Source organism: Gymnoscopelus braueri (assembly GCF_963280865.1).
Source record: "Gymnoscopelus braueri genome assembly, chromosome: 3".
Lineage (NCBI taxonomy): Eukaryota > Metazoa > Chordata > Actinopteri > Myctophiformes > Myctophidae > Gymnoscopelus > Gymnoscopelus braueri.
The window spans coordinates 42,743,520-42,759,130 of NC_137612.1; the positions used below are offsets into that span (position 1 = coordinate 42,743,520).

At 41.4% G+C, this 15,611-nt stretch overlaps 1 protein-coding gene across 1 annotated transcript; it reads left to right on the forward strand.

Moving 5' to 3' along the window:
* Window positions 1-1,178: 1,178 nt before the first annotated feature.
* On the forward strand, window positions 1,179-12,966 carry ddx27 (DEAD (Asp-Glu-Ala-Asp) box polypeptide 27). Its single transcript, XM_080424144.1, has 21 exons — window positions 1,179-1,374; window positions 2,417-2,560; window positions 2,824-2,883; window positions 3,088-3,265; window positions 3,794-3,843; window positions 4,059-4,145; window positions 4,609-4,714; window positions 4,836-5,009; window positions 5,467-5,617; window positions 5,702-5,801; window positions 5,968-6,109; window positions 6,656-6,809; window positions 7,353-7,434; window positions 7,990-8,167; window positions 9,146-9,252; window positions 9,429-9,522; window positions 10,463-10,554; window positions 10,664-10,784; window positions 11,131-11,221; window positions 12,341-12,433; window positions 12,780-12,966. Exons 1-21 carry the CDS (start codon window positions 1,288-1,290, stop codon window positions 12,793-12,795), a joined length of 2,307 nt encoding a protein of 768 aa, XP_080280270.1. The 5' UTR covers window positions 1,179-1,287; the 3' UTR covers window positions 12,796-12,966.
* Window positions 12,967-15,611: the final 2,645 nt, after the last annotated feature.

Here is a 15,611-nt window from a genome sequence, read left to right on the forward strand (position 1 = left end):
TAAATCACTATATTTTGATAGTAATCATTGCTATAGAGTGTTTGCTCAGTAACAGGAGTCTCCCCGTCTCTCCAGCTCTTTAATAAACAGAAAATACATTTTCCGGTAGGTGTCAAAATCTCAGCCAATCAGGAGAAAGTACCAATTTTTTGGCTTCATTTTTATAGTGTTCCAATTTTGCCTGCTCATTTCTTAGTGTCATCACTTCCAATTTCACTTGTTTAATCTATATCCTGATGAGTTCTCTATCCTGATTGGATAAATTTGTAAATGAAACTGAAACTGAAACGAAAATGCATTTTCTGTTTTATAAAGAGCTGGAGAGACAAGGAGACTCCTTTTACTGAACAAACACTCTAGTCTATAGCAATGAGTACTATCAGAATATAGAGCTATTTAACACTTATTTTAACCAAAGAAAATCACTTACCCTACCTTTAATAGTTTCCATGTGTTTTTAATAATATAGCCTAATACAGAAAGTCTACACGCTTTCAATAACATCCAGAGTCTACACGTTTGTAGCCTCGATCTCCAGGCTTTTATTTTCCTTCGCGTTTTGTAATACTATTGAGTCTCTATATATTTTCTGACTATGATATAATACCCAGGTTGCATAGAATATTAGTACTTTGTAAGTTATTATGGCAGTTATGGCCGTCTCCCCCCCGGACCGCCAAGTGGCGCTGCTGGAGCTTCAATGCACCTCAAAGAAATGAGTGCCGGCGTTGCCATGTCGGCTTATTATAAGCGACTTTGGGCTTATTTTTCTCTAAAGTTGCTTGTAAACATTGGTGGTAGATTGCGTTTTTTTTGGCTTGTTTCTAAGTGTAATTGCTTATTTAGGCTTGCTTCCAATTTCTTAAATTACCATTTAAACCAGTGGTTCTCAAATATTTTTATAAATGTTTTGTGCCAGGGAGCATTTGTGTTTTTACAATTGGGCAAGAGACGTGTTTTTGTATTTTTCAAAAATACTCCAAATATTCCACATATAATTTCAAGATTTCTTTTGAAAATGTTCAAATAGCCGATGCATAATAGGTTAGAAGTGCTCATGTGACCTAAGTTGCTTCTTTTGGGCTTGTTTTCATAGAAGTTATTGCTTATTTCTCTCACAACATCTGGCAACACTAGAAATGACCCGGAAGTGCATCACTTTCCATTTCCAGCACCAACACACGTGTGTGTTTGTGTGTAGTTTGTGTGTGTGCTGGAGAAGCACGAGCTTGTTTTCATATCAAACTACATTAAATAACATTAAAGTAACTAAAGTAACGAGACGTCATGTTGAGCCACCTGGACCTGATTGGAACCATCCAGGAGGATGATGACGTCATGGAAGAGCCAGAGTCTGAGTCTGATGACGGAGAGGTATTTTAATCATGTTAATAATCATTAGTTATTAGCATATTATACACAATAACATTAACATACATGTAATATGAACACAGAGTACTCGCATAGTACATGGACATACTGTTATTACCTAGCAAATGAACACTTACTGAGTAGTCTACAGTACATTACTTACATCAATACACTCAGTACACACATGGCCATACATACTATTACTTTATGAGTACAGAATACAATACACAATGTAATGTAGTAGTCTATATACTTAACTCTTACTGTTACCTTCTGTAATAATCCATATGACGTTTCTAGCACCTTTATGGTATAGTTTTACCACCCTTTATATTTACTTACTTATTTACTTATTTAGAACTTCCTTCCTTAAGTTCCTTCCTTATATGTTCCAATAGTGATGTAATTGAACTACATGTAATGTCGTAATTGACACAAAGCAATGTGTTGTTCATGTACCCTTTACTCAGGAATAGTTTAGAGAGTGAATACTTTTAGTAAGAAAAAAATTGATCCTTAGGCAAAACATGAAAAAACATCACACATGTTCTGTACAGTGCGTGAAGGAAAGGAAGGAGGCAGTACAGTTGTCATTGTGACTAGTGAAGACTGTACTTAATGACTTACACAGTTGTCATCTGTAATGTTACCCTCATAACCATAGGCTTTACCTTGATCTCTCTTGTTCTGCATCAGGCAGGATGAGTGCAGAGTGTATACTGTAAACGTCTGTATACTTAATTATTTATTGACGGTGTCTTTGTGTTCTGCACCAGGCGGGATGTTGTATAGGGTGTATATGTCTGTATATACTTATTCATATTTATACAAGTGTCTTTCTCAGACACACACACACACACACACACACACACACACACACACACACACACACACACACACACACACACACACACACACACACTGGGTCAAACTGGTGCACTTCTGATTACCGACTCATCTATGGCTGTCCACTTTTGTAAAAGTGATGTCAGTACATTCCTGTTTATTTGACCCTCTCCTCACCTCTCTCCTCTCCTCTCCTTAGGAGCAGCCCATAGTTCTTAACAGGAAGAAGAAGTTGGGTGAGAAAAGCGGACACTTTAACACAGACTTTACGTTTGGAGAGAGAGACGCTGTTTCCAATGATGACTGGGTGATGGCTGACGTCATGGCTCAACTCAAGCCCAAGGTAATGATTTATTATCATCAACAATATCAACATCCTTCATATTGTTTCATTTCATTCAATTAGTAGCGTCTTTTTTTTCGCAAATTCATTGTTTAAGTGTAATTAAACACACAAATGCAGCAGGACGTCATAGAGAAATGTTTCGATGAATCGTGCAGCCCTAGTGTGCTTGAGTGTGTGTGTGTGTGTGTGTGTGTGTGTGTGTGTGCTGTGAGGTTGTTGGTTTTAATCTGTCTGTGTGTGTGTGTGTGTGTGTGTCTCAGAGAAATCCCACCACGCTGGACCAGAAGATTGAGAAAGTCCGAAAGAAACGAAAATCTGAGGTGAGTCTGGATCTCAGTTGTTCTTTATACGTTATAGTCTGTAGATGTTATATATACTGTCTCTAGATCCAATGTAGTTATTATCTAGTCACAAGGTCTTATTAATACTTTTCAATGGTTAAATATTCATAGTTTTAAGTATTTCTACATTGTGGTATTGCTACTTTTACTTCAGTAACGAGTACTTCTTCCACCACTGTTCAGGAGAAGGCAGCGTTGTCATCCACCAATCAACAGACAGAGGGTGAGGAAGAGGAGGAGGGTGATGATGATGAAGAAGAAGAAGAAGTGAAACCAGACGTGGAAGGAGCTGCAGGCGAAGAAGAGGAGGAGGAAGAGGATGAGTTTAGTTCTGCAGATGAAGAGGTTCTGACCAAAGCAGGTGGGTGTTCGGCGGGGACGGTAAATGTAAATATTTACCAAATGGGAGCTCGGGTGGCACAGTGGTAAAGTGCCTGCCCACCACCGCGGAGGTTGTGGGTTCAAATCCGCCGTGGTGCATCTGGCTTTGTCGAGCGTCTATACGAACACAGGGGAGGGAAGCCGGGTGGGGAGGGTGATAATTGTCACTGCATGTAATCCTTACGGGCTGGGAGGCGGCACCTGTCAGCAGGGAGTGTTTTTTGGCGAGAGGAGTTGGGCGAAGGCTCTACGCGCCCTACGTCCTCCCGGTGAGGGCTCCTCACTGGTAGGTGAGTCACTAGGATACAACGGCAGTGACAACACAGATATGTGTGTGGGAAGGAATCAATTGGCGTACCGACTAAATTGGGGAGAAAAGGGGGTAAAACATTTATAAATAAATAATATATTTACCAAATGGAAAATATACGATCTCCTGGTAAATGTGGATATAAAGATCAATGCTTGTGATATAACTTACTAGTGTTTCCTGTTTCCTGTTTCCCAGACACCGTGAGAGATAAGAAACACAGAGCAAAGAAGAACACGGGAGACGAGGTGACCACATGATCTGCTATGACATCATCACAGCAATTTATTAATGTGTGTGTGTGTGTGTGTGTGTGTGTGTGTGTGTGCGTGTTCCCTTTTCAAAGTGTTTGTGTTCACTTTGGTTGGCTCCTCTTCAATACTGTTATGAACCCCAACTCCTTTGCCTCAAAGAAAATTGTTCTAAAATGTTGATGTCCTGTGTGTGTGTTTGTGTGTATTAGCCTCCAGAATCGTTCTTTGATGATGCGTCCAACTATGATGAGCTGCTGATGTTTGAGGACATGAACCTGTCCAGACCCATCCTGAAGGTACGCTTTGACCCTTGACCCCTGCTGCCTAGAAGTATGCTTTTACTTACAGTTGAATACATTCTAGTTACTTATATTCAGTCAACTTCAGATCCTAGATCAGTGACAGTACAATCAGCCAATAGTAAGATCAGCGACATTAGTGTCACAAAAATCGATGGAAATAAAGATAATTTGATCATTGATCAAAATGAGGAAGAATCGAATCTGTGACCATAAGTCAATTTGCGACGAAGATCTTGGATGGTAGCTGCTGTTTGATTTGAAGAGTGCACACTGCAGGTACAAGAAACCACCACCAGATGGCAGAAGAGTACTTTGCAACAGCTTGAGTTTCCTCACCTGCTAAAAGCCAACAGGATTAGAAACTAAAGTGTGTGTGTGTGTGTGTGTGTGTGTGTGTGTGTGTGTGTGTGTGTGTGTGTGTGTGTGTGTGTGTGTGTGTGTGCGTGTGCGTGCGCAGGCCATCACGGCCATGGGTTTTAAGGACCCCACTCCCATCCAGAAAGCCTGCGTTCCAGTCGGTCTGATGGGGAAAGACATCTGTGCCTGCGCTGCTACTGGAACTGGTAATTATAACTGATAGGAAGGTTAAAATAACATCCTAGCTTATATTAACTTACACTCCAGTAGTAACCATATTGTTACTACTGTCTGTCTGTCTGTCTGTCTGTCTCTCCCTCTCTCTAGGTAAGACCGCAGCCTTCATGCTGCCGGTTTTGGAGCGTTTGATTTATAAGCCGAGGGAGTCCCTGGTGACCCGTGTGTTGGTGCTGGTTCCCACCAGAGAGCTGGGGATCCAGGTTCACTCTGTGGCCCGCCTGCTGGCCCAGTTTACTGCAGTCACCACCTGCCTGGCTGTGGGTAAGATATACAACTAACTATGTACTGGAACTAACCCAGTTTACATACAACTTAACTATGCACTGGAACTAACCCAGTTTACATACAACTAACTATGTACTGGAACTAACCCAGTTTACATACAACTAACTATGTACTGGAACTAAACCAGTTTACATACAACTAAATACACAACTATATACTGTACCCAACCCAGTTTACTTAGAACTAACTATATAACTATATAACTATATAACGTACCCAGTTTGTATAAAACTAATGAAATAACTATGCAGTATACCTAACCCAGTTCATATAGAACTAAATAACCATATGAGGGTGCATTCGCACTTGGACTGATTCCTGAAATAAATGTTGCAACCTAATGTATAGTACGCCACTTAATTCGTCTTGTATATATCTATGTAGGAAATATATAGCCGTAGTATTTAACATAATGTTGTCTGTCTATGTGTAGGTGGTTTGGATCTGAAGAGCCAGGAAGCAGCATTAAGAGCTGGCCCTGATGTCCTGATAGCCACTCCAGGTCGACTGATAGATCACCTTCACAACACACCTTCCTTCGAGCTCAGCCAGATAGAGATCCTTGTTCTGGACGAGGCTGATAGGTAACTTAAGTAGTTTTGGACATATCGCATATATAACGCACACCAAGGTTTTGGTGAATTGAATTTTGTGTGTGTGTGTGTCAGAATGCTAGATGAGTACTTTGAGGAGCAGATGAAGGAGATTATCAGACAGTGTGCGTACCAAAGACAGACCATGCTGTTCTCTGCTACTATGACCGAGGAGGTATGTACATTATTTTCCCAAACATTTTAGCTGTTAAAGAAAAGAATAGCAGATGTACAAGCTCGCAGCCCAGCACGAAGTGAGCTTGTAGATCTGCTATTTTTGAATATCCAACATATAAATGGATAAAGTGGTTAAAATGGTGTGCTCTGTGTCTGATTTCTAGGTGAAGGACCTGGCGTCTGTGTCTCTGAAGCAGCCAGTCAGAATCTTCGTAAACAGTAACACAGACGTCGCCCCCTACCTGCGACAAGAGTTCATCAGAATACGACCCAACAGAGAGGGCGACAGAGAAGCTATTGTAGCAGGTACTACTCTGCTGCTGCTGCTACTGCCACTACTTAGACATACTGTAAACGATGGGCAAGTTGTAGCTCAGGAGATAGAAAACACTGTTTGGCGAAACGGAAGGTTCTAGGTTCAATCTCCATTGTCAAAAGTGTCCTTGAGCAAGAAGACACTGAAGCCCTTAGGTCAGTGGTTCTCAAATACAGCAGCCCCCTTTATCCCCCCTTATCCATATTTTATACGTTGGCTATTCAAAAATAGCAGATATACAAGCTCACAGCATGTCATTGAAGCGCCCAGGGAGCGCTAGTGATTCTTGTCTGTTTTTGGAACATAGTTCTTATATGACGCGATCTAAGATGAACATATGGGATTTTTCAATAGAATAAAAAACTCTGTGACCCAAGAGAATAGTGGCCTCTAGCGTCAGACTTTGGTTCTCACCATAAATTGCACTTTAAATTAACTCTCCATATTTGACCACATAGTTAATATTAATGCTAATAGTAATTCTACACTATTACTACTACTGTAACTCTTACTTGTGCGTGCGTGTGTTTTTTCAGCCTTGCTGACGCGCTCCTTCCAGAACCACGTGATGTGTTTCACTCAGACTAAGAAGCAGGCCCACCGCCTGCACATCCTGCTGGGGCTGATGGGTCTGAAGGTTGGAGAGCTGCATGGAGACCTGAGCCAGACCCAGAGGCTGGAGAACCTCAGGTACACACACACACACACACACACACACACACACACACACACACACACACACTGGGGCAGTGGTTCTCAATCATTTTTCATTTGAAGGACCTCCAGTTTGATGGACCTCCAGTTTGATATCGTCGGGTGGATACCTCGTTATGTCCAAAACTGTTACTTTTCAGGACTCAAATTCAAAAATAGCAAAAACGCGCTGTGAGACAAAAAGTTAGAATATGGAGATAGGAGGTTTTGCCCCGACAGCAACAATATGCATTAGGCCACAGACCACAATTTGATAGAATGATAGAGTGCAAATGTACCACATATCTGGACAGTAATTAATTGTATTTCTTACGCACCTGCTCCATAAACATTGATTAACTGTAATTAATGAATGATTCAAAAACAGCATCAGTAAGTTCAATGGAACCTGATCAGAACTTGACTAATCAATCACGCAACCACTCTCTCCTCCTCTCCTCCTCTCCTCCCCTCCTCTTCTCTCTCCTCTCCTCTCCTCTCCTCCTCTCCTCTCCTCTCCTCTCCTCGTCTCCTGTCCAGGCGTTTTAAAGATGACCAGATAGATATCTTGGTGGCGACAGATGTTGCAGCCAGAGGTCTGGACATCGATGGAGTCAAGACGGTCAGAAACTCTATTATTATTGCTGATTTATTTTAGTCCTGTCTGTCTGTCTGTCTGTCCTTCACATATCTCGAGAACCATTCATCCGATGGACTTCACACTTGACAGATGTAATGCTTAGGACCCAAGGAAGTGCACAGTCGTCGTGTGAAGTCGATCGTATGAGCGGTTGCCGAACGGCCACGTTCTGCGTTCCATACAGCGGACATGACCCAAACGGGCATGTGTTATAGTGTTTTTAGATGTTTTAACACTTGACCTAGCATCCCTATTCAGGCTGAAAACGTTTATTGAAAATGGCAAATCTATAAGCTCACAACTTGCTCACAATCGGCTATGTTCTGCAAAGTACAGAGCCAACCAAGGTCAGGTTGACTCAGCATAGAGCAGGGGTTCTCAAACCTTTTCCAGTCAAATTGATATGTATTTGGCCGCAGACCCCCATTTTTAAATGTTCTGTGCCAGGGACCTCCAGAAGAGAAGATTTGTGTTTAAAAATCTAAATTATTCAACATTTTTCAAACTTTTTCAAAAATCGCATGTTTCTGTGTGTAGGTGATAAACTTCACCATGCCCAACACGGCGAAGCATTACGTCCACCGCGTGGGACGAACAGCGCGAGCGGGTAAAGCGGGACGCTCCGTGTCTCTGGTTGGAGAGCAGGAGAGACTCATGATGAAGGACATCGTGAAGATGGCCAAGAACTCAGTGAAGGCCCGAGTGCTGCCTCAAGGTACTGACAGTATCTGACACTGTACTACACCATTGGTTCTCAAACCTTTTCAAGTCAAGGACCCCCAAATTGATGTATTTGGCCGTGGACCCCCATCTGAAAATATTTTGTGCCAGGGACCCCCTGGGACCCCCTACAAGCTCGTAGCGCTGCACGAAGTGATGCTTATTCATTAACACATTAACCGCCAAGAACGTAGTCCTACGGTCCGTTAAATCCAACTGTTAAGCGCCGAGACCGTAGCCCTACGGGCTGCGGTCTTTTCGCGCATGCGCGGTCCGGGTGCACTTTCGGAATTTTTTTGATCCACTTACGTTTCCGGTTTGATGACCGGAAATAGAATTATTTGGGATCCGGTTTTGACGATCACGCCCGCTCCCATTCTACAGACGAAACTGAAACTCAATTCTCTTCCTGTAGTTTTTTCTCCTCGCATTTCACTGTTTAACGTAATCCGCTCTAACTACAACATGGATACCCCGTTTGACACGCGATCTTCACTGGGAGATACAGGGAGATCTCGCGGATGTAAACAGACCGTGTAGAGCTCAATCTTAAGGATTTTAACAAGATCTATGGCGACATGAAAAAAACAAAAAAACAACAAAAACACCTTGGCACTGGTGAGTACATTATGAGATTAACCTCTGGCGGTCGATGTGTTAAAGAATCGATATATAAATATTTGTCTTCTTTTTTTTCTTCTTTTTTTACAATTGACCAAATCAATTAGTCTGATTAACCACTTTGTACCCCTAGTATTATATTTTGTTGTACAATGGTGGCATGCAAAAATAGCAAAGATAGCAGATCTGCAAGCTCACATTTGTAGATCTGCTATTTCCACTATACATCGTTCATGAATCATACTTTTGAGGCAAACATTTGAAATAGTCATGATATTGATTTGAAGTCAGATCGCCTAGCTCTACTACAGACTAACCTGTCTGTCTGTCTGTCTGTCTGTCTGTGTATCAGAGGTCATCTTAAAGTTCAGAGATCACATCACCAGTCTGGAGAAAGATATTTATGCAGTCATGAGACTGGAGAAGGAAGAGAGACAGATGAATGCCACAGAGGCTCAGGTATGTCTGTCTGTATGTTGCTGTGTGTGAGATAGATTATGTACTCTGTCCTGTTAGCATATCCTTCTGTCTGTCCGTCCGTGATCAGCTAATCTCGGGCACCGCTGGACCGACCGGCCTGAAACTTTGCACGCACAACTTTTGCTAGTGTGTTTTGGGTTTGTGTTGTGTTTCAGATCAGTGTGGCCCAGAAGCGCCTGACCCAGACAGAGGAGGAGGCGCCAGAGAGGAGCTGGTTCCAAACCCGACAGGAGAGAAAGACAGAACGCAGTCAGTATGACACACTTAAATATAGAGCAACCTATAACAGTATGATACACTTAAATATCGTTGCTGTTGGGCAGAAACCTCTTGCCTCCATATTTTAACTTTTTGTGCGTAAATTACTGCCCTACTTTACCATACTACAGCAACACACAATAGTATAAAAAATAGTAGGACTACAAGCTCGTTCGCGACGCGTTTTGAGCTTGTTGATCTGCTATCTTTGAATTTGAATCCTGAAAAGTAACAGTTTCCACCCGACAGAGGCGATATACTGTAACCTATAAAGCCTTGACTAGGGATGCACAATGTTGACATTTTGGCCGATTACCGAATTAATTGCATGGTCAAATTGACCGATACAGATACCGATATTGCAATACAACTTTCCAGTAGGAAGATTTCACCTGTTGCACAGTAACTGTGATCCTGGGTGCAGATGTAATTAAACAGTGCATTCTCATTACCGATAGCTGATACTGATATGGTGACCGCTTAATCGTGCATCCCTAGTGTTGGTGCATACAGTATGTTCATCTATCCATCCATGTATAAGTTTAGACATGCTGGGCTGTCTTGACTGTCCCCTCCTAGACTCACCTCGTCACTATGGGTGTTCAGGCTTTTGCAGCCCGGGCACCTAGACTCTGGAACGCCCTGCCTCAGGACCAGAGGGATGCAAACTCTGTGTCATCTTTTAGATCACTTCTGAAAACCTACTTTTATACCAAGGCCTTCTCTTAGCTCATTTTAGTTAATTGTTTAGTTTATTGTTGTCATTATTTTATTGTTGTTTATATCTCACCATCTGTTTTTAAGCTGAATTGTTTCAGCGTGTATTTTATATTGCCACTGTGAAGCACTTTGTAACAATGTTTCGAAAAGTGCTTTATATATAAAGTGTATTATTATTATTAATCCATCCATCCATCTCCATCTCTTCTAGTGTCTAAAGCTCTGCAGGACTTTGACACGGCTCTGAGAGGAACTAAAAAGAGGGCAAAATTCCTCAAAGACGGAAAGAAGAAACAACTGACTGTAAATACATAATTATTAGCATTAATATTTGTATCGCTGCTATTGTATTGTTATTATTACATTATTACATACATACTTGGATTGACACAAAGTGTTGCCCCGCCCCCAGGCTGAGGAGCGTGCTCAGTTTGAAGTCCTCAAGTCTCAGATGTACGCAGAGCGAGCCGCCAAGAGAGAGCGCCGCCCCAAGAGAGCCAGAGCCATGCCCGAGGACGAGCCCCCACCCCAAGGTAGGTCTAATCGCCTCATCGCACTTATTTGAGATGATCGCAATTATTTTTTGCGTAATTGTCACAATTATTTCCATGTTGAAAAAAGCAGCGTTTCACAGTTGTACCGCTTCTTCCGCAGCCACTGTTTCACTATGTCTGCACTCTTTTGCAGATAGTGTAATCTTTTTTACACCTTTGCCTGCCGTTTGGTGCCCAGTGCTGCAGCACTTACAATACTTGCATTAATCCATTTGCGTGTGCGTGTGCGTGTGTGTGTGTGTGTGTGTGTGTGTGTGTGTGTGTGTGTGTGTGTGTGTGTGTGTGTGTGTGTGTGTGTGTGTGTGTGTGTGTGTGTGTCCAACAGCCAAAAAGAAAGTTAATGGGGGCAAGAAGTCTGTGTTTGACAAGGAGTTGACCAACACCAGCAGCAAGGCTCTGAAAAACTACAGAGCAGGGTAAGACCTGTCTGTCTGTCTGTCTGTCTGTCTGTCTGTCGGGTTGTTGTTAGTGTGTGATATCATTCTGCTTGTTATTATGCCCAAATATGGCCATGCCTGACATCTGCCCAAATCCCAAATATGGACCTGCAAAACATCAGTGCAAATTGGCATTGTTAGGCAGAAGTTTCTGTTGTGTGTCGTCAGAGTAGAGCTGGATCAGTGAGAGAGAGATACGCAGGCATAGAGCTGGATCAGTGAGAGAGAGATACCCAGGCATTGAGCTGGATCAGTGAGAGAGAGAGATACCCAGGCATTAGCGGTTACTGCGTTGGTTATTGAGTTATCCATTCAATGGTGGGTACCCAAACCTGAACACGCTGATCAATGGCTCACAAAGCCACATGTTGTCAGCGTAATCTAAGACTGTAGTGAACCCCACAGCGCTGAGCAAGCTGAACATTACTGTTTGTTGTAATACATCTACTGTATGTGTCCGGGCCCAGCAAAAGGGAGGGACTTTTGAAATCGCGCAAAATAGGTTGGGTTATTGTTTGACGATCGTTTCAGACCCATCTCATTATAACAGATACCCATTTTTCGAACCATTAAATGGTTTAAAATAATTTGTAAACGAGTGTTTGTGTGTTTCCTTCTTAGACCCTTCTGGGTGGTGGAAGTGAAGCCAGCATTTACACCTCTGGTTTCTGTTGGCTTCACTGTACCACACATCATTTGAAAGCTTACATTCTACATAATCTGTAAAAAGCTGAAAAATGACCAGAGCCTACATAATGATCAAAGTGCTGGCAGCGTTCACATTTTTTTTGTGTGTGTGTGTGACTATGTCGGTTTTATTTGCTGTGTATAAACACAATACGTTGTTGTCCGGTGGAAACCTCACATGTCCAAAACTGTTACTTTTCATGGTTCAAATTGAAAAGTAGCAAAAATAGCCGATCTACAAGTACTGTAGATAGATTGGCTATTTTTGCTACTTTTGGGTGACATCGTAGTAAGATGAACTAGGGCATTCATTAAAAAAAACATAAAAAGTAAAGTTATGGACATAAGACGTTTCTGACCATCAGCAATGAACTACAGTATATCTACTATAGAAATGTGTTTATGTTTCAGACCGGCCTTTGAGGACAGGAAGAGACTGGGAATGAACAAGAAAGGAGGGATGAACAACAAGAAAGGAGGAGGAGGTTTTAAATCCAAATCCAAGTGAGTGAACTATAAACTTCTGACCTCTAAACATATCCAATGGAATCCCATGTAAAGGAAATATCCAATATGAGAATACAGTATTTGACTTTTCTGGAATTTTATAACATAAACATTTTGTTCACAAACGGGACCCAGGGAAGGCCCAAGTGGGATTGGGGACATTGAAATGTTTAGTTTTGGATGATTGGAGCTACAGAATGATGTATCACTTGGTTGAGTGTCAGTTTTGAAACTACAGATTATAGAAATATATTGTTGTTGTTGTTGTTTTTTCTGAAAATGTAAGCTCTGTTTGCTGCTAATATCAGCCTGGTTTTAAATTAAAGAACACGTTGTCTTTCAGGTTTAAGAGGAAGTAAACACAGAGATGCCATGACCGTACCATACCGGACTGGACTGTTTCATACTGGACTGGACTATTGGATTTTCCAGTCTTTGTTCTTCATGTTTCATAATGTTTTGTGTAAAACGTTTAGACTATCTGTTATACGTGAAATTCTTTATCAATAAAGATTTGATGATTGACTTAAGGACATAGCTCTTGTTCCAATTACTACAGACACAAACAACACCAACACACACTGTGTCCTATAAGTCATAGACATAAATAAATAGACGCTGCATTGGCCACTGTGGCCATATGTCACTGTGCGTCGCTGCCATATTTGCTGGGTCAGCTTGCTATAACTCCATTGCAAGACAAATGCCTGAGTTGTATAGAAGTACCTGAGACCGTTTTGGCTGTTTAAGAACTTTTACTATCTATGTAAGATATGGTGTTGTATGACAAAAATATATGTTTTATTTAACCAGGTATCATCATAACATATCTGTAACATAATGTCACAAACATGTCATTCTTAAGGTAGACTGGTGTCTTTATTTGATAGAAAAGGGTTGTGTCAATAAATTTTATTGTCATGTCTGACATGTATAACAAACCAAACTGCTTGAACATCGGTTGATAATTCAGCGAGTTATGATGGCTCTAATAGTCTTGTAATAAAAATAGACCTGCTTCAATAGACATAAATGCATTATTATGAGTTATGATGATTGTAATAGTGGAGAGACATCCTGCTTCAATAGATATGGGTCTTCCTGCTTTTTGAGGTGCTATGAGGAAGGCTGAGGCCAAAACGCATTAGCGTTCTCAATAAATAGAAGAAATGAGCATCTGAGCCTGTCTTGCATCCTTTATTTTGGAGTGCCGCTTTTTCCACTTTGGTGGTATTTGAACCATGGCTTGTTTTAACCTATATGGTGGCTGTGCATCACTCCAATGAACAGAAGCGGCCAATGAGGTATCTAGGTGTACTGTATATAGTGTATTAGGGATGCTCGATATAACATTTTTGTCCGATTACCGATTAATAGCATGGTCAAATCGAATAGCAATACAAGTTTCCAAAAGGGATTACCTTACAGTAACTGACATTTAAAATTACATTCTTATTACCTGATTTACTAAGTCTACTGATGTACATATTGTAGCACTTTCATTTAACATTTTTCCAACCATAAGCTTTTCCAACCTATGGAAAGCTTCCCCAAAAAAACACTAATTTTACCTGCAGCCTCCGTCATCACAAAAGGCTTTTTCAGCTTCATATTCAAACATAAATTAAATATCTGCTAAAACCGATGTTCAGGTGTTGTGCTGTGTATTGTTCCCCTGTCACAGAATGTGTTTTGACAAGAGTGCACGTACATTCATACCCCTTCACTTCCTAAATGACAGCAGGCCTGAAAGCCTAATTTATTGTCTCTGTCAGGGTGGAAACCTCATATGTCCAAAACTGTTACTTTTCAGGATTCAAAATTCAGAGTTAAAATTTGGAGATAAGCGGTTTCTGCCCGACAGCAACGTTATACTCTGTAGAACGATGGTGTTGCTAGTGTAAAAATGACACTCGGTTCTTATAGGTGGGGTGGAGTATAAATTAAAAGCTGCAATAGGTTCTCAAAGTGGGGTCTGGGGTCTATGCATATAGCATAAAAAAAACACTTTAACCACAATTTTATATACTTTTTGAAAACATTTAGAACAATTTTGGCAATGTTTTGATAAATTTTGAATAATTTTGAAAGCTTTTTTAACAACACAAAGTTTCTGTTATGGGGGTCCCTGCCACGACATGATTTCAGATATGGGGGTCGACAATCAAATCTATAATTTTGGGGGTCCTTCGAACCAGTGTTTTACAGTACAGTAGCTACATTACAGTATGGTTGAACTGGAGTCCAGCTGTGTTCACTACAGTCCTAGATTACACTGACCTGATTACACATACAGTACACACACACACACACACACACACACACACACACGAATGTGTTCCTATAACTCACTATTTCTTCAATATTTCATCATGTTGTAGCATAAAAACACGGAAAGCGTGGCAAGATAACATTGTAACAGGGTCTGTGTGTGTGTGCGTGTGTGCGTGTGTGTGTGTGTGTGTGTGTGCGTGTGTGCGTGTGTGCGTGTGTGTGTGTGTGTGTGTGTGTGTGTGTGTGTGTGTGTGTGTGTGTGTGTGTGTGTGTGTGAGAGTGTGTGCGCGTGTGAATATAAAACATTCCATCATGTCATTTCTTCTCTGGTGTATTTTTCTCCTGTCTTATAATTTGTCATGGTGACAGTTTACAGCAGTAGAGATGTTTGCCTCATTGTGTGTGTGTGCGTGCGTGCGTGCGTGCGTGTGTGCTTGCGTGCGTGCGTGCGTGCGTGTGTACACTACTTGTATCACTATACTTGCGAGGGCCACAATTTGAGAAATAGACATTGTGAGGACAAATTGGTCCTCACAAGAGAAATATACAAGATCACAAACCTTTTGGCTTAAGGGTATTATAAATGGCAAAAGGAGTCAATAGGTTATACGTTACTTCTCAGTCCTAAAATGTTGATGTCCTCACAAGTAGCAAAAGTAGCAGATCTACAAGCTCAAGACTGCAGAAGTTGCAGATCTGCTATTCTTTATACTTTTGTGTGATGCTTTAGTATGATCAAGTAGGGTCAAAAATACACCAAAAAGTTACAATATGGAGAGGGTTCTGCCCGACAGCAACGAAAACAAAAGTGTGTGTGTTTCACTGCAGCAGGACACATGGAAGAAGAACTACAGCCCAGAAATGTGAATGGAAGCAGCAACAGCAGTAAGTGAGCATTAAA